Raw genomic sequence first — 25,539 nt, forward strand, 5'->3', positions numbered from 1 at the left:
ATCAATGTAATCTCCTTACTGAAGAGATCTTGTGAGAGTGTCACCAGATCTCCTCAGTAAGGAGCTTACAGCGCGCCGCGGAAGGACTGCAGTGACAGGAGAAGGAGGTAAGAGCTTGGGGGGGGCGGCGGGTGGCTAAAAGGAGGGACCTCACGGAGGGGGGGGGGCGGCGGGCGGCTAACAGGGGGGATTGGGGGCCCCTTAGCCCAGGGTTCTCCATTCCCTTAATCCGGCCCTGTATGGAAGTATGTACTTTTGCTGGTTGTAATGATGTAAATGTGTTGTTTGTATTTATAGAATTTTGTCACTTTTGTAGTAATGCTATTTTGTCATTTTGCTGCATGTTCTCATTCCATATGTACATTGCTGTGGAAGATAATAATAGGTATACACATAAAATACAGATAAATAATTAACTTTGTAAGTTGTGAAATCTGCAAACCTATTACTTGCAGCTTGGTGGGGTTGTTAGTTGGCAGGGCTTAAGTTCCAGGGTCACTCTCCGTGACACATGTTTGCAGCCACTATCAGAATATATTTTGTACTCCTTTGGGACGTACTGCATCATATTTGCCACAGCCTCTATTATATCTTTATCCTCCTGGAGCCCATATTGTCTTAGCTCTTCCTTGATACACATCTTCACATGCCTGCGCTCCAGTGGTAGAAAGGGGATGAAGAAATCAACAACGTACTCGTCAATGACGCTGCTGCGCCAGAATGCACCTGGAGATGAATCGAGATGTAACAGAATGAGAAGAGATTCAGGTCTTTACTACTAGTTGCTCTAATATTAAAGTAAATCTAGTGATGTTCACAAAGTTTTAGGCAGGTGTGGAAAAAATGCTGCAAAGGAAGAATGCTTTCAAAAATAGAAGTGTTAATAGTCTATTTTTTAACAATTAACAAAATGCAAAGTGAACGACCAGAAGAGAAATCTAAATCAAATCAATATTTGGTGTGACCACCCTTTGCCTTCAAAACAGCATCAATTCTTCTAGGTACACTTGCACACAGTTTTTGAAGGAACTCTGCAGAGAGGTTGTTCCAATCATCTTGGAGAACTAACCACAGATCTGTGGATTAGGCTTGGTCAAATCCTTCTGTCTCTTCATGTAATCCCAGACAGGCTCAATGATATTGAGATGAGGGCTCTGTGGGGGCCATATCATCACTTCCAGGACTCCTTGTTCTTCTTTACAATGAAGACAGTTATTAATGACATTGGCTGTATGTTTGGGGTTCTTGTCCTGTTGCAGAATAAATTTGGAGCCAATCAGACGCCTCCCTGATGTTATTACATGATGGATAAGTACCTGCCTGTATTTCTCAGCATTGCAGCCCCAAACTTGCAAGGACCCTCCACCATGCTTCACTGATGCCTGCAGACACTCATTATTGCTCCGCTCTCCAGCCCTTCGGTGAACAAACTGCTCTCTGTTACAGACAAATATTTAAAATTTTGACTCAGTCCAGAGCACCTGCTGCCATTTATCTGCACCCCAGATCCTATGTTTTAGTGCATAGTTGAGTCGCTTGGCCTTGTTTCCACGACGAAGGTTGGCTTTTTGGCCACAATTCTTCCAAGACTACTTCTGTCCAGGCTTCTCCGAACAGTAGATGGGTGTACCTAGGTCCCACTGTTTTATTTCAGTTCTGAGCTGATGGCACTGGACATCTGTCATACTTCGGGGTCATTACGGCACCTACAACAACCACCGCTGTCATATAATGGCTACCCGGTCCCTCCTGGTCGCCTGCAGCATTCCTGTCCATCACATCTCCGTTTGTAAATAAACACATACTGTTTGTTCTGTTGCATGGGTGCGGCCATCTTGGATACAGTCAGGTGATCATTCCAGACGAACCAGATTCAGCAGCTGTGATCACATGAACTGTGCAGCCAATAGTTGTTTGGTACACCCTATTTAAACCTGCTGCTGAGATCAGTTCATTAACAGAACAACACACTTCTCTCCTGAGGATGGTTCTTGGCTCCAGGTTCCAGTTGTTCCTGCATTGTTCCTGATTCCCTGTGTTACAAAGTGATCATCTTCTGAGTAACTACATATCCCTTTGCAAGTATCCTGCATTGTAAAGAGCATATCTTCTTCGAGGCATCCTGCAGTACCCGGAGTTCATCATTCTGCAAGTACTTTGCACTTCCAAGCTGCTCATCTTCCTGCAGTGTTCTGCATTCAGCAAGAGCGCTAACCTCAGTAAGAACATTGCACCATCCAGTATCTATTCTACAGTACCAGTGGCTTTACCAGTATCGTATGTTCTGTTGCTATGGCTGGTTCTGACTATCTAGGGCTTATTTCCAGTTCTGTGTATCTGTTTGTTTGTTCCGGGTCTGTGGCTGCCATGCAGTCCTGAGTTCACCATTCCTTAGTCACGTTTCTGAGTTCCTAGTCCCTGTCTCCAGTTCCAGTTCGTTCTGTTCTGAGTTTCCTATCTGAGTTCTTATTAGTGGGTTCCAGTACCGTGTGCCTGGCTACGGAGCCGGGATTGAGTTCCCACGAACAGTTCCAGTCAGTTATTACGCCGGATTCCAGTTCAGTACTCAGACACAGACTCCGGTTCTAAGACTCCTGTACTGCTTGTGCTGCTCTGAGGACTCTAGATGAGCAGAGAGATCATCAAGGCCTCTAGGTTCTGTTTCAGTCCTGCTCCAGCTAGACTCAAGGGTCCCGATCGAGAAATACAGACGTCCATGACATCTTCCGATTTTGAAGGTAAGTAAACATGATGTGTCTTTCATCTTATGCACTAAGTTTCCTTGGCCGACCACTGCGTTTATGGTCCTCAACATTGACCTGTTTCTTTGTGCTTGTAAAAAAAGAGCTTGAACAGCACATCTTAAAACCCTAGTCTGATTTGAAATCTTTGCCTGGGAGAGACCTTGTCGATGCAGTATAACCAAGACACACCTTGGGGTAAATGTATCAAGCTGAGAGTTTTCCGGCGGGTTTGAAAAACCAATCAGATTCTAGCTATCATTTATTTAGTACATTCTACATAATGACAGCTAGAATCTGATTGGTTGCTATTGGCAACATCTCCACTTTTCAAACCCGCCGGAAAACTCTAAGCTTGATACATTTACCCCCTTGTGTCTTGTTGCTGTGCTCAGTCTTGCCATGGTATATGACCTTGACATGAAACTGTCTTCCACAACCTCACCTTTGCAGCAGAGTTTGGCTGTTCCTCACCCAGTTTTTTTAAACCTCCTATAAAGCTAGTTCTGTTTCAGTTAATGATTGTGTTTCAACCTACATATAAAAATGATGATCATTATCACCTGTTTGGTATGATTGGTTAATCCTACAAAATCCATGACTTTGTGCAAGTGTACCTAGAAGAATTCATGCTGTTTTGAAGGCAAAGGGTGGTCACACCAAATATTGATTTGACTTAGATTTATCTTCTGTTCACTCACTTTACATTTTGTTAATTGATAAAAATAAACTAACACTTCTATTTTTAAAGCATTCTTAGATTGCAGCAATTTTTTCCAACCTGCCTAAAAGTTTTGCAGTTTTGTGTGTATATATATATATATATATATGAATCATAATCAAGAGTTATAATTGTTACCATTGAATTGTTATCAGATATTTTTAATTCACAGTCTTCTTAAATGTCATATTCTTGTGCATTTTTCAGTTAATCTTCATCTACAAATATGTTGTATAATTGTCATTGCATGTCTTTCCATCTTACAGCTACATTGATCTCCACCTTACCTGCGATTATGTGCCAGGTGGAGTATTCCCTTTTCCTGAAGAGTGTGTGTGTGTGTGTGTGTGTCAGTTGCCACAAGTCACTTATAGAGAGTCTGGCAGGGTTTTCCTGAGTCAACCCCTGATGGACCTTGCCAAGGTCTGCACCCCAAAGATAGAATGCAACTTAGGTGGAGGCACTGTATTTGAGAACTGGTTAAAAAGATGAGATTACCCAACCGTGAGGTTTACTCGGCAGAGCAGGGACTACATTTTTACCAACTAATTACACAATGTGGTCACTTACTGTTTTTGTTGTTGTAAACTTCTAGAGAGATTTCATGCTCCAGATCCTGTAACTTTATCTCCTCCCTGTCTTTCCCCATTTTCAAATTTTCCAGCACTTTTGTGTTCATCAGATTGCCATGTTCATTGCTAAAAACAACAAGCATATAGATCACAGGTATGGAACAGGAGGTTTTACAGGCAATGTGATAATATACGTTCAAATAAAAAAACTTACTTCTCGGGCAGATTTAATTTGGCGCGAGCTGACCCAATGTGTCTCCGGAACAGTCCGGGAGGTACATAGCTACTACAGAAATTTCCCTCGTTGATAACGCATTGTTGATAGAACACAAGGAGCATCCAATATTCACACTATCATTGTATCAATTTCCATGTATGATTGGTGGCCATTCTATTAAAGGTTTCTTTTTACTACTATTAAGATGTTCATTAAGCATTGATATCATTGATTGTTCTGCTAAGCGCTTTGTATTATGCATTGCATTTATGTACTCATTCTTATATGCTACAATAATTTTTTAAAAAAAATCTGTACTATTGTTGTCTGCGAGACACATTTGTGTTATTTAGAACTTGTTCCCATCCATGATATTACCCCGCGGGCAGAGACCCTAACTGGAGTTTTCTTTACAATGATTTAAAAAATATTGCTGAGAGAGAAAGGGGAGCAGACTGTGAATTCTATCAACAATACAAAGCTGTTGGTGGAAGTCCTACAAGAAAGCTGCTTTGGTCCAATGCGAAAGCTGCAGTGGCCATTATTTACTTCATGCGCAAGCAGATACAGAGAAGTCTCACTGCAGATAGGTAAAGGACAGGCCAGGTAGGAAGGTTGTGTCTGTCCACAGGCCGGCAAATCCAACGGCAACTCGCTGCGAGATGTCGGTGCAAGGATAAGAAGAACTAAAAATGGAGGTGAGTAGTGGACTGAAGCAGAATAACATGTCATGGTCGGTCATGGGTTTAGTAACTACATTCCAGTATAGGATAGGGATGGGCTAGTTAAGAAAGTTGTGTTTGTCCAAAGGTACGGACCAGCAACTCCACGAGACGCTGTCACAGATGTGAGGATAAGAAGAACTGCGACTCGAGGCGAGGAGTCAGGAATGGAACGAAGCAGAACAACGTGTCGCGGTGTGCCATGGGTTTACTAAGTACAATGCGCTGATGGCCGTCCATGGTGGTGCACTCCCCCAGAGAAATTGTCCTCCTCGTTTTATCTACAGCATCACAAGTGCCCGGTTTATGAGACAAAGGTCTCTTTCCCTTGCTACTTTCGAGTTCCAGAACATCCTCCCTCCCATGCTCCTCTGCGAACGCCGGCAGTGAGAGTGAAGGAGTTCATCGAGGACAGCCAGACCTCCATGCAGTGACTCAGATGAAGAGGCCTTTTTCTTTCCCCGCTTCCTTTTTCGGGTCACCGTCCCTTACATGTGTACAGTACATTTCATTAGGCTGTGCACCCAGGAACCCCCATTAGCACAGTGGTCAAAGTGGACATTTAGAAGTGACGGTATGAAAAATGGAATGGGAATGTAAGTGAATGGAATTTGATAGTTCTACAATGAAGGCAGTAGGAGAAGTGGCGGTATGGCTTACAACCATATACACCCCCACTTCAACCACTGCCTTAGACTCCCTCATCACCCTCCATCATTTCCCAGTAATCTGTTAAAGTGTAATTTTTAATAAATCAATATGATTGTATCTTTAATCGTCAGTTCATTGTATTTTACTATATTTGCCTTTAATAAGCAAGATAAATATATTGAATAAAATATATTGAATAAAATATTGAATATAATACTATAAATATAAAATTAAAATAAAATATAAAATATTTGTCTATTTATAAAATAAAATATAAAATAAATATTGAATATATATTGAAAATAACTTTCATTCACTAGCTACTTTGAATGTTAATTAGAGTCTCGTGTGAAATTTGTGAAAACTAATCTATACGTCAAAAAACTATATTTGCACATATAGTTAGTATAAACACAGGAAAGATATAAATACAATACTGAATAGAGTTCCATATTCAGCTAACACCTGTAAGTGAGCAGTGAAGTTCAAAGCACTGTTTACATTGATTATGGGAGGCCCTGCTTAACATTCTCAGACGGAATAGAATCTCTGCTCAATATCTTAATAATAAGATAAGTATTAAGTAAAAGGTTTAGAGTCTTTAAAATGTCAGTATCATACCTGTCGTTAAATCCTTGTTAAGTTAAGACTAAATATGACTTCACTAATTGTAATATTCCTATTTAAGATTTACCGGTTATTAATTGACCAAAAAGCCAGATGTCAACATTGCCTGCGGGACGAAAACAAAGACAACATTCCATCTGCCCATAGAGGCAGAACTTATTGCATATTATATTTAACTTATTTTTGGAATTGTTGTATAACATTGTAATAATTTATGTATATGTGTGAACTGATCCCATTGTTCGAATAGTATAAAAACTCCACTCTTGCTTCTATGGTCAGGAATTTCAGTATTGAAATCTCAAGCTAACATGTTGGCTGCACTGCATAATTCAATTTTAAACTAATGTTTTATTAAATAAATGTATTTATATTCCCTTTAAGCAACTGGATCGGACAATCTAATTTTTCCACTTAAATAAACGCATCATTAATCCCCTTCCATCATTATCATTAGAATTCTCCATTGAACCCCTTATTCCTGTAACATTATCTGCTCCACCAACTCCCCCTCACTGGGAGTACCTATGTCGAGCACCGCAATTGCCGCTACTTGATCAGAGAGGAACTGATCAGTTCCCCTCTAAACAAGTTCAAATTTGACACTACAGAATATCAGACTGTGCACACAGTGTTATGGGGCATGAAGTTGATGACGTTGGTCAGAGTAGAAGGCTCATAACCGGTCTGACATTAGGGGGTGCCTGGGCACACGCAGCACACTCAGTGCATATGACTATGACCTGATTAATAATACAGTTACCTATTGTATGGAGCACACAACAGTTATAAACCTCTGAAAGTGAGCGAGACAAGCTACAGAGATAAAACTGCAACTCTACCGTATAAGGGCATTTATTCCAATAACATATCTAAAAAAAAATCCCAATTTTGTGCAAAATTATACCCACACAACACAGATAACTATTCCCTCTTTACAGCAAGTTTTGTGCCAACATAAATGGATATGCATTTGGATCACTGATGGGTAACAAGCGGCCCACCTCAGAGCCTTCACCTGCGGCTTCCAGCTCCTTCCTGCTTTATTGTAAGATTTCTTTGTTATGGCTTTTAAGAAGGGCCAGTGGAACGCGGTAAGCGGGGTGAGCAAGGCGGAAGGGTGCCATGCCAGAAAGGCGCTTCCCCCACCTGCCCTCCCCGCTAATCCCCCGGCAAAATAATAAAGAAAAGGAGGGCACAGTAGAAGAATAAAGGAGAGCACAGTGATCGAATAAAGGAGGGCACAGTAAAAGAATAAAGGAGGGCACAGTGGAAGAATAAAGGAGCGCACAATGGACATAAAGGAGGGCACAGTAGAAGAATAAAGGAGAGCACAGTGATCGAATAAAGGAGAGCACAGTAAAAGAATAAAGGAGGGCACAGTGGACATAAAGGAGGACACAGTGAAAGAATAAAGGAGGGCACAGTAAAAGAATAAAAGAGGGCACAGTGAAAGAATAAAGGAGGGCACAGTGAAAGAATAAAAGAGGGCACAGTGAAAGAATAAAGGAGGGCACAGTGATCGAATAAAGGAAGGCACAGTAAAAGAATAAAGGAGGGCACAGTGGAAGAATAAAGGAGAGCACAGTGATCGAATAAAGGAAGGCACAGTAAAAGAATAAAGGAGGGCACAGTGGAAGAATAAAGGAGCGCACAATGGAAGAATAAAGGAGAGCACAGTGATCGAATAAAGGAGGGCACAGTAAAAGAATAAAGGAGGGCACAGTGGATATAAAGGGGCGCACAGTGGACATAAAGGAGGACACAGTGAAAGAATAAAGGAGGGCATAGTGAAAGAATAAAAGAGGGTACAGTGAAAGAATAAAGGAGGGCACAGTGAAAGAATAAAAGAGGGCACAGTGAAAGAAAAAAGGAGGGCACAGTGAAAGAATAAAGGAGGGCACAGTGAAAGAATAAAGGAGAGCACAGTGATCGAATAAAGTAAGGCACAGTAAAAGAATAAAGGATGGCACAGTGGAAGAATAAAGGAGGGCACAGTGGAAGAATAAAGGAGCGCACCTTGGACATAAAGGAGGACACAGTCGAAGAATATAGGAGGGCACAGTGATCGAATAAAGGAAGGCACAGTAAAATAATAAAGGAGGGCACAGTGGAAGAATAAAGGAGCGCACAGTGGAAAAATAAAGGAGGGCACAGTGGACATAAAGGAGGACACAGTGAAAGAATAAAGGAGGGCACAGTGAAAGAATAAAGGAGAGAACAGTGATCGAATAAAGGAAGGCACAGTAAAAGAATAAAGGAGGGCACAGTGGAAGAATAAAGGAGCGCACCATGGAAATAAAGGAGGACACAGTCAAAGAATATAGGAGGGCACAGTGATCGAATAAAGAAAGGCACAGTAAAACAATAAAGGAGGGCACAGTGGAAGAATAAAGGAGCGCACAGTGGACATAAAGGAGGACACAGTGAAAGAATAAAGGAGGGCACAGTGAAAGAATAAAGAGGGCACAGTGAAAGAATAAAAGAGGGGACAGTAGAAGAATAAAGGAGAGCACAGTGATCGAATAAAGGAGGGCACAGTAAAACAATAAAGGAGGGCACAGTGGATATAAAGGTGCGCACAGTGGACATAAAGAAGGACACAGTGAAAGAATAAAGGAGGGCACAGTGAAAGAATAAAAGAGGGCACAGTGAAAGAATAAAGGAGGGCACAGTGAAAGAATAAAGAGGGCACAGTAGAAGAATAAAGGAGGGCACAGTAGAAGAATAAAGGAGCGCACCGTGGACATAAAGGAGGACACAGTCAAAGAATATAGGAGGGCACAGTGATCGAATAAAGGAAGGCACAGTAAAAGAATAAAGGAGGGCACAGTGGACATAAAGGAGGACACAGTAAAAGAATAAAGGAGGGCACAGTGAAAGAATAAAGAGGGCACAATGAAAGAATAAAAGAGGGCACAGTAGAAGAATATAGGAGGGCACAGTAGAAGAACAAAGGAGCGCACCGGGACATAAAGGAGGACACAGTCAAAGAATATAGGAGGGCACAGTAGAAGAACAAAGGAGCGCACCGGGACATAAAGGAGGACACAGTCAAAGAATATAGGAGGGCACAGTGGTCGAATAAAGGAAGGCACACTAAAATAATAAAAGGAGGGCACAGTGGAAGAATAAAGGAGCTCACAGTGGAAGAATAAAGGAGGGCACAGTGGAAGAATAAAGAAGGGCACAGTGGAAGAATAAAGGAGGACACAGTCAAAGAATAAAGGAGGGCACGGTAGAAGAATAAAGGAGGACACAGTCAAAGAATAAAGGAGGGCACAGTAGAAGAATAAAGGAGGACACAGTCAAAGAATAAAGGAGAGCACAGTAGAAGAATAAAGGAGCGCACCGTGGATATAAAGGAGGACACAGTCAAAGAATAAAAGAGGGCACAGTGAAAGAATAAAGAATGGTACAGTGTAATGATGATTGAGGGTACAGTGTGATTATGAAGGGGCACAGTGTGATGAAGGAGGGCACAGTGTAATGATAAAGGAGGACACAGTAGTATGATGAAAGTGACACGGTGTGATGATGAAGGGGGAGCGGTGTTATGAAAGTGGGGGCATTTTTTGTCTTCTATACTTTTAACCAAATGAATTTGCCAAAGATGTAAAATCTTATTACATAGAATACATATTCTTCATTTATATTATTCATATAGCAATAAATGCTCACCGTTTAATGTATTTATATGTATTACTCTCTTTATTATAGTTTATTATATGATTTGTATTAAAGAAGAAAACCATTATTGAATGAACAAATCATTTATAAATGAGGAGGGTGCAAATTTATTTTTTGCAGGGGGGCACCAGACATGCTAGCACCGGCCCTGGGTGTAAGGCTAGGTACACACTACAGGAAACTTACAACGATGCGATAGTTTTACCAACTTTCTCCACGACAGAAGAGAAAAAAAAAGCCCTGATCAGCATGCTGATTCCTGTGTACACACTAGAAGGATTTCCCTTCAGGTCTACATGTGACAGGATCCCTGGCTGAAGCAACATGCTGGCAGCACCAACACTCACACTTTCTGCTGTTCTGCGCTGTCCCCTGTGTGTCTCTGTAATAAATGTCCTCATGTCAAGCACTTTGAAGTCATGAGCTCTCAGGTATGAAAGGTATGCACCGAAGTCCAGGCGGGCTCGGTGGAAGTTTCTGCAGTTTGTCACGCTGCAGGCTGCTCCTGTCATCCAGCATTACACTTAAGTGTGGCTCCTGTTAACTTCTTTGGAAGCAACTTTCTAGTTCCTTTGAATTAGCTGCAGCAGAGAAGGACAAGGAGAAGAGAGAGGGGCAGCTCGAGGAACTGCATGCATCTGAACGGAGTGACAGGTAGCTGTGAAAGCTGATCGGCAGGTGATTGGAACAATATCAATGTATACACACTGAAGCGATATCTTACCAAACAGTCGTTTATCGGGTGATTGGTCCGATAATTGCCTGAAAAAACGCCAGTGTATACCCAGCTTAACGCTTGTTTAAAATATCTGCTGACATGTTATTACAGATAGGGGTCTCCTTCTTTGATTAAATGTATTGTTTTACCTTATTACTGAGATTAAGGGTAATGTGAAGCCTTTTTGATGTGTATCAGTTATCCTATCCGTGATTTAGATTAGAGCCATTTAAGTAAACATTTTAAAAACACTATTAGTTATTATAAAACTGTTATCTGCCTTTTTAGAGAAGCTCTTGTGAATAAACCGTGTACTCCCATGTTCTAGGGATGCTAAGCACATATTCTGTCATTGGTCACTGGGGCACTGTACCTTTAAAATCTACTTTAGCTAAAGCAAGTAAGTAATATGGAAGTTCCCTCTAATGTTAGTAGATTACAATACACAGAGAGAGTATGCTCCCTGTGCAGGATAGAGTATATTGATATGTTATTGAACAGCAATGTCATTTACTTCTTGTAGTAAACATATTATATAGATATACAATAGATATAGATATACAATAGATATCGATATACAATACTCCACCATTTTTTTCCTGTACCTGAGGAAAATGAAGATCGCTTTACGGTAAGACACTCTGTCAATATGTTCATAATAGTCTAGGAAAGGCTTTATAGCATCCATAACACCAGGGTGGAGCTTGTCCATCTCATCAAATATAAATATGGAACGAGCGCACTGACTGACGTTTCCTCGAATCCAAGACTGTAACTGGTCCTGTCAAAGAAGGAGGATTCGGCATATTAACGATTTGTAATATTTTATTGTCAGTTCGTCTTTCATTTCATAATATGGAGGGAAAATACAGGAGGTCATTTATGTAGTGTAAAATATCTGCTGTGCAGAGAAAATCCAGGTTTGGACATGTGTCTCAATTTGCAAAAAGACAAGGCACACAGGTTTATGGAGCAAGATGGCAGACTTTGCAGAAGGGGTGGAGGGGAGGAGCTGAGTAGAGTGAGGGTGTTTCTTGTAAAGAATCCTTCTTCTCAATTGATCCGTTCCGTATGCATATATGGGGAAAGAAGAAAAACAAACATAGCACAGCCCGTAGGATCCAAGGATCTGTTGTTAATGTTCCCTGAAATACCCGTGCGTTTATGCTTAAAAAACACCACGTGATAGAATATTCTTCATAACCCCTTAAGGGTATATACTCACTAGACCACAATGGGTATAATACGTATAGAATATCGCAGGGGAACCTTAATTCCACTTTACAAGATTCCTCTTTGTTCAGACCCCGTTAGATAACAAGCGTGTAGAATGACCAATGGTTTTCACATGAGAATCTCTACTCCACCTTTTCAAATTCCTCTCCGTATAGATAATCATGGAAGGAAAGAAAGGGAGTCCATAGTGTAAAACCACAAACACTTTATTCCATATGCATCGATATACACATAAAACTCCAAAAAAACTTTTTCAACATCCGTCACCGCAGCAAAAGGGAATAGATGGACTCTTACCCTTATGATAGAATAAACAAGCGTGGTGTTAAATATTCCTCGCAGAAGACATCCCGGGTGATACTTCGGCGACTCACGCTGTCCGGACAAAAAGAGTAAAGTCCAAAACGATTCCCCGCTGGTGCGTGTGACGTCACCCACCTACGTCAGGGCGGATCAATTGAGAAGAAGGATTCTTTTCACTTCACCGTGGATATATGTTCCCTTTTATTTGTATGGGATCCAAAGAATATGATGCAAAAAAAGTTTGGACAATATTGAACTATAAGTTATTACCTTTAGCGCCATCTTCTCTTTTATTTTTGGATAAAGTTATGTGTTTGTACCTATAGGGGTTTTGTGTACCTAAAGGGGAAGGGCTGCTTTGTGGTTCTGACCGCGCGGATATACTCCTACCAGTATTGTGTTTCTTGTAAAGTACGGAGTAAGTAAAGCAGAGCGCCAAGGTTTGGGTAGCAGTGCAGAAACGAGATTTCCCTTCCATTTTTGGGAACGTTCCCTGCTGTGCTGTCTGTCCACTTCACAAAAGGGCTTGAGTTTTGCACAAACTCAGAACCGATCTTCGGGTCTTATACTTTTAATGGGGCCCTATTTGCTCCTCCATGTTGCACCCAGAACTTACCTCCTGACATACAAGTCCCCGGCAGCGGTACAGGGGGGGCTGTAAAGCGTGATGATGCCCATTAGCTATCTCCCTTCCCCCAACATTCCCACCTGCGGTATAAACATGTACCCGGGAGGGACAGCAGGACAGACCCCTAAATTCGGGACTGTTCCACTGAAATTGGGACATGAGGTATGTTCAGAACAATGTAATAAAAGGCTTCACGCACACACACAATTGTCTTTTGTAATATAGGCAATGTCCCCTCATTAAACATGAGGCTAAATCTCATTATTCTATTTAGGAGAAAAATGATTTTTTTTTTTATTGAAATGGGTGGTAAGATGTTGGATTTTGACGTGACTATTATTTATTCTTATTTATTTTTACAGTGTACCTCTGCAGAGCTTCCACACCCCTAGGGACACTTCTAGGTTGAATTAAGCTTAACAGGCTGTGGAACAGAGGACAGCTGCAAGGGATCTGCAATCCCCCTATAGAAAAGATACCAAAAAACAAAGTTTACAGCAAAGAACTCTGAACCACAAAAATAAGTGTACTGCGGAAAATTCAGAAATCAGCTCATTTATTGAGATATATTAATTATAACATATAAAGATACATAAAAATACAATATTAAAAATCATACCCTATTTAGAATATAGCCTGGATATATGACTTGCACCTTAAAATATTCAGTGCTATTCTTGTGAGAGATAGAGATAAAATTCCCATAAAAATAGCTATTTAATTAGTCCTCTTATCATCGATAGATCAAATGTTCCATACAACTAGAGCCTCAGAATAATATTAGTGATCGAAACATATCTCAAAGTGATCCGGAATTAACATATTATTCATCCAAACCAGGCCAGGTGTACCAGTATACTGGTCTACTTTAAGTAAAGTTCCAAAAACGTATGATCCTCAAAGTATACACAATATCATCAGCCGATTGCACAGGCTTGCTGCAGGGAGTATATCAGAAAACTGTGGGGTCCTGAAAGGGGAAAAGGGAAAAGGGCCCCTGTTCTCATGTGCCGGGCACTCATTTTGCAGTAGGGGAACAGCCCTCGCCGCGGCTATACTCACGAAAGCGAGTCTATGACGGCGACTCTCTCTATCCCTTCTGATCCAGAGGTTCTCACTCGCTGACGACCAGAGCTGTCTTAAAGCATGGGCACGCTGGGCAGTTGGGGCCCCATAGGCTTGCCAACTTTCCAGTATATTATTCTGGGAGATTTATTTAAAACTTTCAAACCCTCTTTATTAAAATGTTTAGGTGGACTAATCAACCCAGTATCAGCTATCTGTACATGCGATCTTGCTGTTGCGAATACATATCTTAACCTTGACGAAAACAACATACACATACTAATTGTACATAAGTGGGTAAGTGGATGTGTAGATAGGGCCCCAATCGCTAACTATGGGGCCTTGTGCCCACCTGACTATGGGGCCACCTCTACCTGCTCCTCAGGCCTAGTGCCCGGAACTTGCCCACGGGCCTTATGGCCAACGTAAATGAGTATTTTATACTCACCTGCTCTGCGCAGGAAACTCCGCTTGCCTCGCCATCTTCGGGTCTTCCAGACTCTCCAGCCGGCGACGCCTCTTCACCGCTTCAACACTGTTGTCCCCGCTCTCTTCTTGGCAGGGGCGCTCGTAGTCCTTAAAAGGGCTCCCCGTCGACAATCTTCTCGCCGGTGTCCTCACTTGCCGCGTCGTCTTCGCGTCGCAGGGTAGCTCCCAGCCTTTACAAGGGCTCCCCGACACTTCCGCCGGCATCTCCGGTGCTGGACATCCCACAACTTCCTCTTCTCCGCAGGTGAACTCGACTGAAGATGGCGGCACCCGGCGGCATATATAGCCGCCGGCGTGCCAACGTGCCTCGCGGCGGCACCAACAGTTTAAACGGCCGGAGGTGAGCCAGGATTGGCTCACCTATCCGGCCGCCACTTGCCCAACAAGAGGAGGTGAGATCTGATTGGCTCACTTGCCCTCTGCTGGTGGAACCTGTTGGGGAGGAATGGAGGTACTCACCGCTGGAGCGCAGGACCGGTGAGTATCTGGCGTCCTCTTCCTTCTTCGCCCTCTTCTTGGACACAGCATCGGCAGGACCCCTCTCCACACAATCAATTTGGGCTGCATATATAGAAATTGCTTACCGAAGTTAGAAAATTCAAAGTCCGTCTACTCGCACAGCTCCGTGTACGTCCGGTAATGATATTCACAGACCTCTGTCTCCTACAGCCGCTCCATAGCCCCTCCTCTGCTTCACATAGAAATGTGCTTCCAGCTGTCCTTATATTGTCTGTGCACAGACACGGCAGCTCCTTAGATTTAATTTTCCTATCATACTCTACGATGGTATAGGTAAAAAGGCTCACAAATCTCGGGACTTCTCAATATCTCAGTGTCTTAGTTCAGGTATCACAAAAATGTATTGGACCAGTCTGACTCGTTTCATTGCCATAAAGCGATTTCCTCAGAGACATATCTGAGATATGGAGAAATCCCGAGATTTGTGTTATCAAGGCCGGCTCCTGCCCACTTCACAAGAGAATCGGGTTTCGGGAGGATGGCCCACTCTCCTGGGAGACCTGGAGGACTCCTCGAAAAACATATAGGGCCTGAATCATATCCGTATGTATGTCCATTTGCACGCTGTGTCTTATGTGTACAAGTCAGAACAGGACTTACACTAATGAAAGCAAGTGCATGTAATTCACGTTGCAACTTTAATATCTCAATTAGAACAGCAATTAAAAACACAGCATTGACCAAAAGGCAAGTAAGTTGAGCATGGCCATCAGAACGAACCCTTAAGGTGACAACTGTGGAAGTCAAATAATTGCATGAAGTAAACCAAATTGATTAATATTGTTTTACCGTGCGATTGTGATTAGTACACCACGTATTATGATGCATTCGCACGGATTCATAACACACATATTTACGTTCGCACTTACACTTGTAAATAATACACATTTATTAAGGTTCCAATCCACATTTATTTATAAGTAAAATGTATTAGATTGTTTATTTATGCATAGATAATACTATAGTAAAGGTATTTATGGTTCAAGTCTTGTAAAAGGTAAAGAGTTTTGTCTCATATTAAAGCTTATTTCACCAGCATTAACCCGGTTTGGATAGAGTAGCGATCGCATCACAAGATATAAGCAATATGAGATTAATACTCAAAAGTACTTTATTTGTGGGTCAGTTTGAACTGGTTATTCAGAGGGAAGACAGGTAGACAACAGTTGGGGGAAGTTGCCCCTCACCCTTTGAAAGGATCAAATGAACTGACCTATGACCAGCAGGCAACTGGAATATCATTAACCCCGGACCAATGAAGACCTCACTAAGTGTTATCTGTATACATAGTGACATCATCAGTGTTTATTTTCTATACTGAAGCTGCATATAAGCAAGCTGCTCCCCCAGCTAGATCTCTTAGCCTGACCACAGACAACATGACCCTATCTTATCATGGGCCCTGGTGAATTACTACTTAACATGTAATGTATTCGGTTTATGTTTATACTTTCCCGTTTGATTATAATATCTTTTATTGCTTGATTGCAACATCTTTAATGCATTATGATAGGTTGCTGTAAATCTTGCTATATTTTGCAATTAAATATCTTTGTGCGTTGGAAACACAACAATCGCATTGAACAATGATTATTTGTAAGTGACAAAATGACTTTAATACCACACACAGATCGAGCTGCAGGATCATCGTTCAATAAGGCCACACACATTGGGAAGCCAGATTGGACTGCATATGGCAGCTCATCTTTCAGAATGAGCAAATTACACTGCGTATCACCAACATTAGAGTGAAAGCTATAAGAGAACTGAGACTTTGCATCTTGTAAACTCAAACAGCTACTGATACAATTTATAGTTCTAAACCCACCTTGTACATAGAGGTCAGGTTTCTATCTGGGAAATGCACGACAGGTAAAATCAAATGAACAAATTTGCTTTCCATTCCCAATTCGTATACGTTCTTCACAATGATTTTAGCAACGTGGCTTTTTCCAGTACCACTCCAGCCATGCATGCTTAACGTCAGGGGTTTCTTAGGGTTTTCATTTATCATGAACCCCGTCAGGGCCTTGTAAACAATTTCATAAGCTATGTGCTGCCCAAAAAGTTTTGTGCTCAAATCTTGATGCAGCGCTGAAATGAAAGAAGAATTGAAAATCATAGACAGATTCATATCTCCCAACATTAATAATACTCATCTGGTCAAAATAATCTATGTCCAGGTCCATACGAGTCTCACCCTTGATGTAACTAGCATAGTACTTCATCCACTAGTGACCATACCTCCTCTCCTGTAGGCAACATTCCCTTTAATCAGTCCAAAAAAATCAGTCCACATATACTCCTTGCTCTGCCTGTACAGTTCTTGAGTTACCATAAAAACAGGGAAACCGGTTGCAATTATATCAAAGTCACACCTGCTCCTGCACTGTAGGCTCTTTTCTAGGCTGTCTCACAGTTTCATTCTGCCCACTCCCACATGCAGGCTACTTGTCCTCCCAGCTCTCTGCTGGACTTCACTTTCTCTAGTACTATTACTCCACAGAGCTCTTGCAGCTCTGAAACATTCAGTGTAGTTCTCAGCTGCAGTTAACCCCTCACTCCCAGCTGGGGTAATTTCACTTGGGCTCTGACATTGTCGTTGTGGCTCTTGGTCCCTTTAGCAACTCTCACTGCAGCTACACTTCCTGCACTGTTAAAACATATCCCTCATCCAGGGCAGATTATTAAGACAGTTGATACACTGTAGACTGGAACCAGGGCCGGAGGAACGCGGTAATCAAGGAAGGGGGGCGCCAGAACTGAGGGGCGCTCCCCTCCGCCTCCTATCCCCGCTTATCTTCTGACACAAAAAAAGAGAAAAAATAAAAAAACCTGTATGCGGTGCAGCGCCTGGCGCCCTCCTCCTCCTTGCTGCTCCGTTCACACTGAATGTCAGGCGTGACATCATAACATCCCAAAACTCAGTGAGGAGTGGCGCAGAGAGGAACCAGCACACCAACAGAAGAGGACGAGAAGAAGAAAAGACTGAAGAGAAGAAGACAGAAAAAGAGAAGAGAAGGAAAGGTCATAGAAAGGTAAGTAAATAACAGAGGGGACAACAATGTTGATGAAGGAGGGGGCAGCAATGTTGATGAAGGAGGGGGACAGCAATGTTGATGAAGGAGGGGAACAGCAATGTTGATGAAGGAGGGGGACAGCAATGTTGATGAAGGAGGGGAACAGCAATGTTGATGAAGGAGGGGGACAGCAATGTTGATGAAGGAGGGGAACAGCAATGTTGATGAAGGAGGAGGACAGCAATGTTGATGAAGGAGGGGGACAGCAATGTTGATGAAGGAGGGGGACAGCAATGTTGATGAAGGAGGGGGACAGCAATGTTGATGAAGGAGGGGGACAGCAATGTTGATGAAGGAGGGGGACAGCAATGTTGATGAAGGAGGGGAACAGCAATGTTGATGAAGGAGGAGGACAGCAATGTTGATGAAGGAGGGGGACAGCAATGTTGATGAAGGAGGGGGACAGCAATGTTGATGAAGGAGGGGGACAGCAATGTTGAAGAAGGAGGGGAACAGCAATGTTGATGAAGGAGGGGGACAGCAATGTTGATGAAGGAGGGGAACAGCAATGTTGATGAAGGAGGAGGACAGCAATGTTGATGAAGGAGGGGGACAGCAATGTTGATGAAGGAGGGGGACAGCAATGTTGATGAAGGAGGGGGACAGCAATGTTGATGAAGGAGGGGGACAGCAATGTTGATGAAGGAGGGGAACAGCAATGTTGATGAAGGAGGACAGCAATGTTGATGAAGGAGGGGGACAGCAATGTTGATGAAGGAGGGGGACAGCAATGTTGATGAAGGAGGGGGACAGCAATGTTGAAGAAGGAGGGGGACAGCAATGTTGATGAAGGAGGGGAACAGCAATGTTGATGAAGGAGGGGGACAGCAATGTTGATGAAGGAGGAGGACAGCAATGTTGATGAAGGAGGGGGACAGCAATGTTGATGAAGGAGGGGGACAGCAATGTTGATGAAGCAGGGGGACAGCAATGTTGATGAAGCAGGGGGACAGCAACGTTGAAGAAGGAGATGGACAGCAATGTTGAAGAAGGAGGGGGATAGCAAAGTTGATGAAGGAGGGGGACAGCAATGTTGAAGAAGGAGGGGAACAGCAATGTTGATGAAGGAGGGGGACAGCAATGTTGAAGAAGGTGGGGGACGGCAAAATTGAAGGAGGGAGACGGCAATGTTGAACAAGGAGGGGGACGGCAATGTTGAAGAAGGAGGGGGACAGCAATGTTGAAGGAGGGGGACAGCAAAGTTGAAGAAGGAGGGGGACAGCAATGTTGAAGAAGGAGGGGGACAGCAAAGTTGAAAAAGAAGGGTGAGGGGGCACAGTGTGATGAACAGGGTGCACAGTGTAATAAAGAAGGGGGCATAACCAAACTAATTTGCCAAAAATGTAAAATCTTATTACAAGGAATGCATATTCTTCATTTATATTATTCAAGTAGCAATTCATACTTGCTGTTTAATGTATTTATTTGTATCACTCTCTTTATTAAAGTGTATTATATGATCTGTATTAATCAAGGCATTATTGAATGAACAAATAATTTATAAAAGAGGAGGGCACCCAACATGCTAGCACCTGACTGAAACCTCTCCTCCTCCATTTGGCTGCTGTCTGCAACCCCCCTACATCCCCTCGGAAGGGTCTCCTCCCTCTATCATATTCAGGGCAGGCTTTATAGTGCACCCATACTGCTACAGGTAGTGATGCCCCCTCACTCATTCTGGGGTCTCTCATGTCATGGGATTCTCTGCTGGGGATTTCATGGAATTAAAGACCTCCTCATCTCCGTCCCAGGCCTCTGACTTCAAGGTACAATCCCTTAACACTTGAGGACCACCCCCATAAATCACTTAAACTTTTTTGTTATTCTCCTGAAATGCTTCTTGGCTTAGCCTTTATGGCTTAACTAAATCATGACCGAGAAGGGACATCAGGACTGTGTTTATTCAGTGTCCCTTTTATGTGTCTAAAACTTTGTGTTACATGTGTCGAAGTGCGTCTAAAAATACTCTAGAAATACAATGGTAAGTTGCAAAATTCTTCCCAATGCCAATTTAGGAAAGAAATCTCCATGGCCACACTTTGGTGTTTGCAAATGGAAGAAAACATTTTTATCTTTCATAAATAAAGAATAGAATATTTAGATTAGTATTCATTTTATTGTATGACTTTACAAGGTATTACATTATATTATTTTGATACTGATTGAGATTAATATGAATGTAGGCTTTTTAATATGCAGTTTAATTTATGCCTCATTCTTTATTTTAAATTTAACATATGTAATAACATTTATACACATGGTACATTTCTAATTTTATTATTATTGCAGTGCGTTTTTTGATTTTATTTTCCTGAAAGCATGAATTTGGAAATCCTCCTCTAAGAATCCTGTCTTTGCTCCTGAATGCGATCAGGGGCTGAATAATATTAAAACAGTTATGTCATAAACTCCAATCAATGGAGGTCTTCAAGGATGGTGGAGGGGGGCATATAAAATTCTTGTAGGGACCTCTGAGCTGCATCTGGACAGCCCTGTTTTTTATAATTCATTTTCAAGAACTATTTCTCCAGTCACACTCTTCCATTATTTCATGCATTCCCAATTTCCCACCCACTTCTCACTCCCACTGACCATAATGGACTCTCCTCAGACGTCTTACCTGTGCTGTTAAATGGCTTTTCCCCGCCACAGCACTCCGCCCAGCTGCAGTATAAACCCTTGGGTGAGAAATAACTGGAAATGGACACGGTGGGTTGTATGAGTTGAACCAGCACCACAACCAGTACACATTCCCTGGATGGTAATCCCTGAGCTACAGCCATTAAAGTTTCAGGTAGCAACCCAAGCTGTCTGTCGAAGTGTAGGATTCTTGCCGTCTCTGGGGAGTGCCACATTTATGTGTTATATATTGATCCATAGTGTGCTTCAGCTGTGACCTCAGAGAAGGGTGCAGCACCTCACATAGAAATATTTACCTTAAAGTTTCGTTGCTGCAGTTTCATTTTGCAGTAAGGGACACTTTGGGAGTACAGTCCTTAATTTGTACAATCCTTTAATTATGTTACACTAGTATTGTAAAAATAAAGAAAAAATAGAGGAACAAGGGCAATAGGGAGTGTGTATTTTGTTAAAAAAGTTATTTATGTTAGAGGTGACGTATGTTTATATCTAATGGACAGGGATTTCCACACTTCCATATCTCCACAAGGCTGTAGTTAGCTAGTTAGCTTCTTATTCGGACAGCTTCTTATTTGTTTCTTATTCATGCTCCAGCTTCTTATTCAGAAAAACTTATTTTTAAAGGATTAAATCAATTTGGATCACTGATTTAACATCAAATTAACACTAAAGATCCCTTATACAAAATGCATCAGTATTTCGCCTGACCCAACAAGGTTATGGGCATGAAATCAGGGGGCAAAGTCACCATATTTTATCATTTTGAATAAGTAGCTGCAGTTTTCAAGGGATAAATGCCGTTGGGCCAGCAATTTGAAAGTGGGAATCAACACGGTGGTCATTTACATATAAAACATCTGTCTTTTGCCTGACCCAACACTGTTTTGGGCATGCAATCTGGTGTCAAAGACAGATGTTTTATATGTAACTGAGCACCCTGTGTTGATTCCCACTGTCAAATTGCTGGCCCAACACCATTTAACCCTTGAAAAACTGCAGCTTATTCAAAATGCTCAAAATGCTATCTGTGCCCACTTTGCCACCTGATTGCATGCCCAAAACAGCGTTGGGCCAGGCAAAAGACAGATGTTTTATATGTAACTGACCACCCTGTGTTGATTCCCACTGTCAAATTGCTGGCCCAATGGCATTTAACCCTTGAAAAACTGCAGCTACTTATTCAAAATGATAGAATATGGTGACTTTGCCCTCTGATTTCATGCCCATAACCTTGTTGGGTCAGGCGAAATACTAATGCATATTGTATAAGGGACCCCCCTGTAGTGTTAATTTGATGTGAAATCAGTGATTCAAAATGATTTAATCCTTTAAAAATAAGTTTTTCTGAATAAGAAGCTGGAGCACGAATTTGAAACGAATAAGAAGCTAACTTCAGCCGCGTAGATGAATCTGTAAAACCACAGATAAACAAACGCGAGACAGGGTGGCAGAGTAAGCCCATTCTGTCACAGGTGTTTATTGCCTCAGGTAATGGACCTACAACTGCTTAAAAGTACAATTACACACTAGCACTGTTAGTCAGATGTCATCTGTGATAATAAATCACTGGGTGTCTGATACAGTCCTTGTTCTTGGGTTACATACTGTAGTAAGTACTTATCTGGATATCACTGACAGCAGTAGTCACATGACCTGGCGATGTCATAATGACGTCAGGCGACACTTTAGTAGGAGGGAAACGAGCCACTCTCCTAACAGTTCCCACACCAACATGGCCGCCAAGCGCCGTCAAGCATGATCACGTGACCGCTCCAGCTGCCCATTTGCCAGCACTACAGCAGCGTCTGCCAGTACTAGTGTGAGTCAGTTTCCATGTACCGTCATGCCGCGGGACACCGGTGAGGATGGCGGGCAGCTTTAGGCTGCTGTTGCTGGTTGTCTGGGGCTTGGGCACCGGGTGCTGCTGGGAACTGTCCTCCTTTCACTGCAACTTCTACAACTTTTGCGATTGCGGCTTCCAGATAGACCCAAAAGGTGAGTGCAGCGCCTGGGACCCATCATCCTGTAGTCCTGTACCAGCTGTGTATAGTCCACCAGCAGGAAGATGCTGGTACCGGTTACACAAACTGTATTCATGCACACATTTTATTTGCAAACAATGCAAATAAAACTGACAATGGGAATGTAAATCCATACAGTGCAATCCATTTACTCTAGTTATACTATGGAGAAATGTCCCTAAACTTAGGATCTGTTCTGTAATTCCTTTATAAAGTCTTCCTGTGTTCTCATAATAACTTCCCCCTTCTATGTATGACATTCAGACACTGTTAAGGGCAGAATTCTGTATCCTGTCATAGTGGCATATGTCAGGTTTAGTAGATCATTTGTAGCCCTTGTTGTACAAGTTTCAGCATCTCCAGCAAGTCTATGGCAGCTACTTATGGTTCCAGAAGAGTCGGAGCTGAAGGTTGCCCAAGCCTGGAACATAGGCTACAGCTCATTGATTAACAAATTGGCATAATAATGGTGTACCAAGTGGTCGAAGCTGCGGTGTATACAGTGCTATGCCATTTCCATTACATTTTGTATACAGTCTCTTCTGGGTGTACCATTTAAATATTCATACAGTATGTGTGGGTATTGCAGTTGCCATGTGAGGAAGTTGTAGTCTCCAAGTTTTTGGCTACAGAGTTAAGTGAATTACCAGATGAAAAAAAATATATCAATATCTTCTGGTGAGATATATCATCCTGAATGTTTGGGACTTCTGGATAAGATGGTTTCCCATAATTTGCTGTGTTGAGCTTCCAATATACTAAATTGCCACTCTTTTCCCATACTTATTAATTTGTTAGTGTTAATCCCCACTGGATGTAGGCGGAGGTGCTGTCAGGCAGCAAAGCTAATTGCCAAAAAACAGTAACTATTTACTTTTTTTTTTTTTCTGGCTTTTGTGTAATGGGTTTCAGGATAAAAAGTCACAATATCCTATTGTGTGGTTTGTTTATTTAATCTCACCGAATGCAATGGAATAGGTGTCATATTTTAAAATAAGTGCAGTCTGCAGAGATGTCCATACCAAAACCTTTGGTCGTGAAACTAAATATTCCAATTTGCTTTTGGTGAATTGTTTTCTCTATACTGTTTTTTTATTGTTGATATTTTAGTTAGGCACAGCAGCATACTAGTTGAAAGGTTTTCCTGAAAGTTCATTCTTGGGGCACTAGTTGTTGTAATTTTTCCACCATTTATCGCTCTATAAGTGGTTGTCCTTCTGCGTACAACTTCTGCTTATATTTTGTCCTTTCTTGTCTTCCCAGCATTGGATTGTGATCTTGCTTCTAATGTGTTCGGGCAGCACCTGGCAAGGGAATTGGTGGTGAAGGCTGTGAAAGAGTTTTCGGAGACAGACCACCCCACGAAGCCCCTTGTGTTATCTTTCCATGGCTGGAGCGGCACTGGTAAAACCTTTGTGAGTTCCCTGCTGGTAAAACATCTGTACAAGGATGGAAACCGAAGCCCTTACGTCCATCAGTTCTCTCCTATTCTACACTTCCCTCATTCTCAGTATGTGAATCAGTACAAGGTTAGTAGGACTCTTTATCAGTGTGTTATGGAGACTATTGAAGACCCTACAATGAGCAAAATGTTATATCAAAATGTGTAGAGCTGTCACTTATTTCTACAGATCTGGCTGCTAATAGGTGTTGTGGTCAAGAGGTCTTACCTTCTGGTTATAAAGGAGATCTGTTAAATGGTCATATAGACTTGGTATTATGGAACATATTTGTGATTTATGGGTTTATTTCATTGAACGTGGAAGTCTAGAGTTGGCCTCTAATTGACTAGATTTTTCCATTCTTCATGTATTGTTAAACCATTCAGCAAAGCCTCATTGTAGGTCCAAAGCTTTATTTCCACTATCTGTTTGTCAGCGAAGGTTCAGGGCTAAAAGTGACAGTAAATTGTTGGTACATATGGTCTACCAGCACTTATCATATCCCAGGGCAGTGAAGAAATACAAAGCTGAAAAGTACAGAAGGTATCTAGGAAGGTCATCAACATTTATTTATATAGCGCCAGCAGATTCCATAGCGCTTTACAATTGGGAACAAACAGTAATAAAACAATACTGGGTAATACATACATACGTAGAGGTAAGAGGGCCCTGCTCGCAATCTATGGGACAATGGTTTGATACACAAGGGTAAGTGCTACATCATATTGAATATTTGTCCAGCTAGAATGCAAAGGTTACAAAGTATTTAGTGAATTGTATGCTCAGTCACACAACTATATTGCTCAGAGGGTTGTTGTCTTTTGTTAGCTGTGTAGAGGGCGGTAATAGGGTAACCTAGTGAGGGTGGTAGAGGAATATTATAAGCTTGTCTGAAGAGGTGGGTTTTCAGAGAACATTTGAAGGTTTGAAGACTAGAGGAAAAGTCTTGTGGTGCGAGTGAGGGAATTCCATAAAGTGGGTGCAGCCCGAAAAAAGTCCTGTAACCGAGAATGGGAGGAAGTGATGAGAGTGGAAGAGAGACGCAGATCTTGTGCAGAACGGAGGTGTTGTTTGGGAGATACTTTGAGACAAATGAGGAGATGTATATCGGTGCACTTTTGTTGATGAATTTAGTAAGTTACAGGAGGTCATGTAAAGGCAATCAATTATAGTCATCTGAAGGAGGGAAAACCCCTTTAAGACCACATATGAAGCTTTTATTTGTTCTTGTTTGCAATAATTAAACCCCTTAGTTTGTCCATGCTTTTGATGGAGTTTCAGATTTTTACTGGCTGTGTAGAGCTATTTCAGTGTGTGAAATTCCTTCCATAGGCCAACAGGCTGACGTTCTCCTCCGCGGTTTAATTGATGTTTAACGTTAAGCTGTCACAGAAGACTGGCTTCTTTATTTTTTAGTGTCTTGTCTCTTAATTTTGAATTTATTGGTTTGAGATTTA

At 41.9% G+C, this 25,539-nt stretch overlaps 2 protein-coding genes across 3 annotated transcripts in view; one reads left to right on the forward strand and one right to left on the reverse strand.

The window, feature by feature from the left end:
* On the reverse strand, positions 1 to 22,350 carry LOC142101044 (torsin-1A-like). 2 transcript variants are annotated; one of them, XM_075185089.1, is made up of 6 exons: positions 22,256 to 22,350; positions 20,600 to 20,818; positions 16,728 to 16,993; positions 11,265 to 11,440; positions 4,033 to 4,160; positions 1 to 726 (listed from the first exon to the last, which is right to left on the reverse strand). In XM_075185089.1, the coding sequence occupies exons 2-6, from the start codon at positions 20,760 to 20,762 to the stop codon at positions 446 to 448; spliced, it is 1,014 nt and encodes a 337-aa protein (XP_075041190.1). In that variant the 5' UTR covers positions 20,763 to 20,818; positions 22,256 to 22,350; the 3' UTR covers positions 1 to 445. The 2 variants fall into 2 exon arrangements, with proteins under 2 accessions (XP_075041190.1, XP_075041189.1); XM_075185088.1 differs by lacking the exon at positions 22,256 to 22,350 and having other exon boundaries at positions 20,600 to 21,216.
* TOR2A (torsin family 2 member A) overlaps positions 22,328 to 25,539 on the forward strand; it is an 8,591-nt gene continuing 5,379 nt past the window's right edge. The window contains exons 1-2 of the mRNA XM_075185090.1: positions 22,328 to 22,614; positions 23,904 to 24,169. Coding sequence (XP_075041191.1) covers positions 22,485 to 22,614; positions 23,904 to 24,169 — 396 coding nt within the window. The 5' untranslated portion in view covers positions 22,328 to 22,484. The remainder of the gene's footprint in view (positions 22,615 to 23,903; positions 24,170 to 25,539) is intronic.

Source organism: Mixophyes fleayi, chromosome 9, assembly GCF_038048845.1.
Source record: "Mixophyes fleayi isolate aMixFle1 chromosome 9, aMixFle1.hap1, whole genome shotgun sequence".
Lineage (NCBI taxonomy): Eukaryota > Metazoa > Chordata > Amphibia > Anura > Limnodynastidae > Mixophyes > Mixophyes fleayi.

What these genes read in the sequence shown, in the direction of transcription:
- LOC142101044 (XM_075185088.1), bottom strand. Translation starts at nt 20,834, where the DNA reads ATGTGGCACTCCCCAGAGACGGCAAGAATCCTACACTTCGACAGACAG. An exon ending in ACCTGACCTCTATGTACAAG is followed by an intron (nt 11,441 to 16,727) that starts GTGGGTTTAGAA and finishes CTTCTTTGACAG; the next exon opens with GACCAGTTACAGTCTTGGAT. An exon ending in GCGATCTTCATTTTCCTCAG is followed by an intron (nt 4,161 to 11,264) that starts GTACAGGAAAAA and finishes TGTTGTTTTTAG; the next exon opens with CAATGAACATGGCAATCTGA.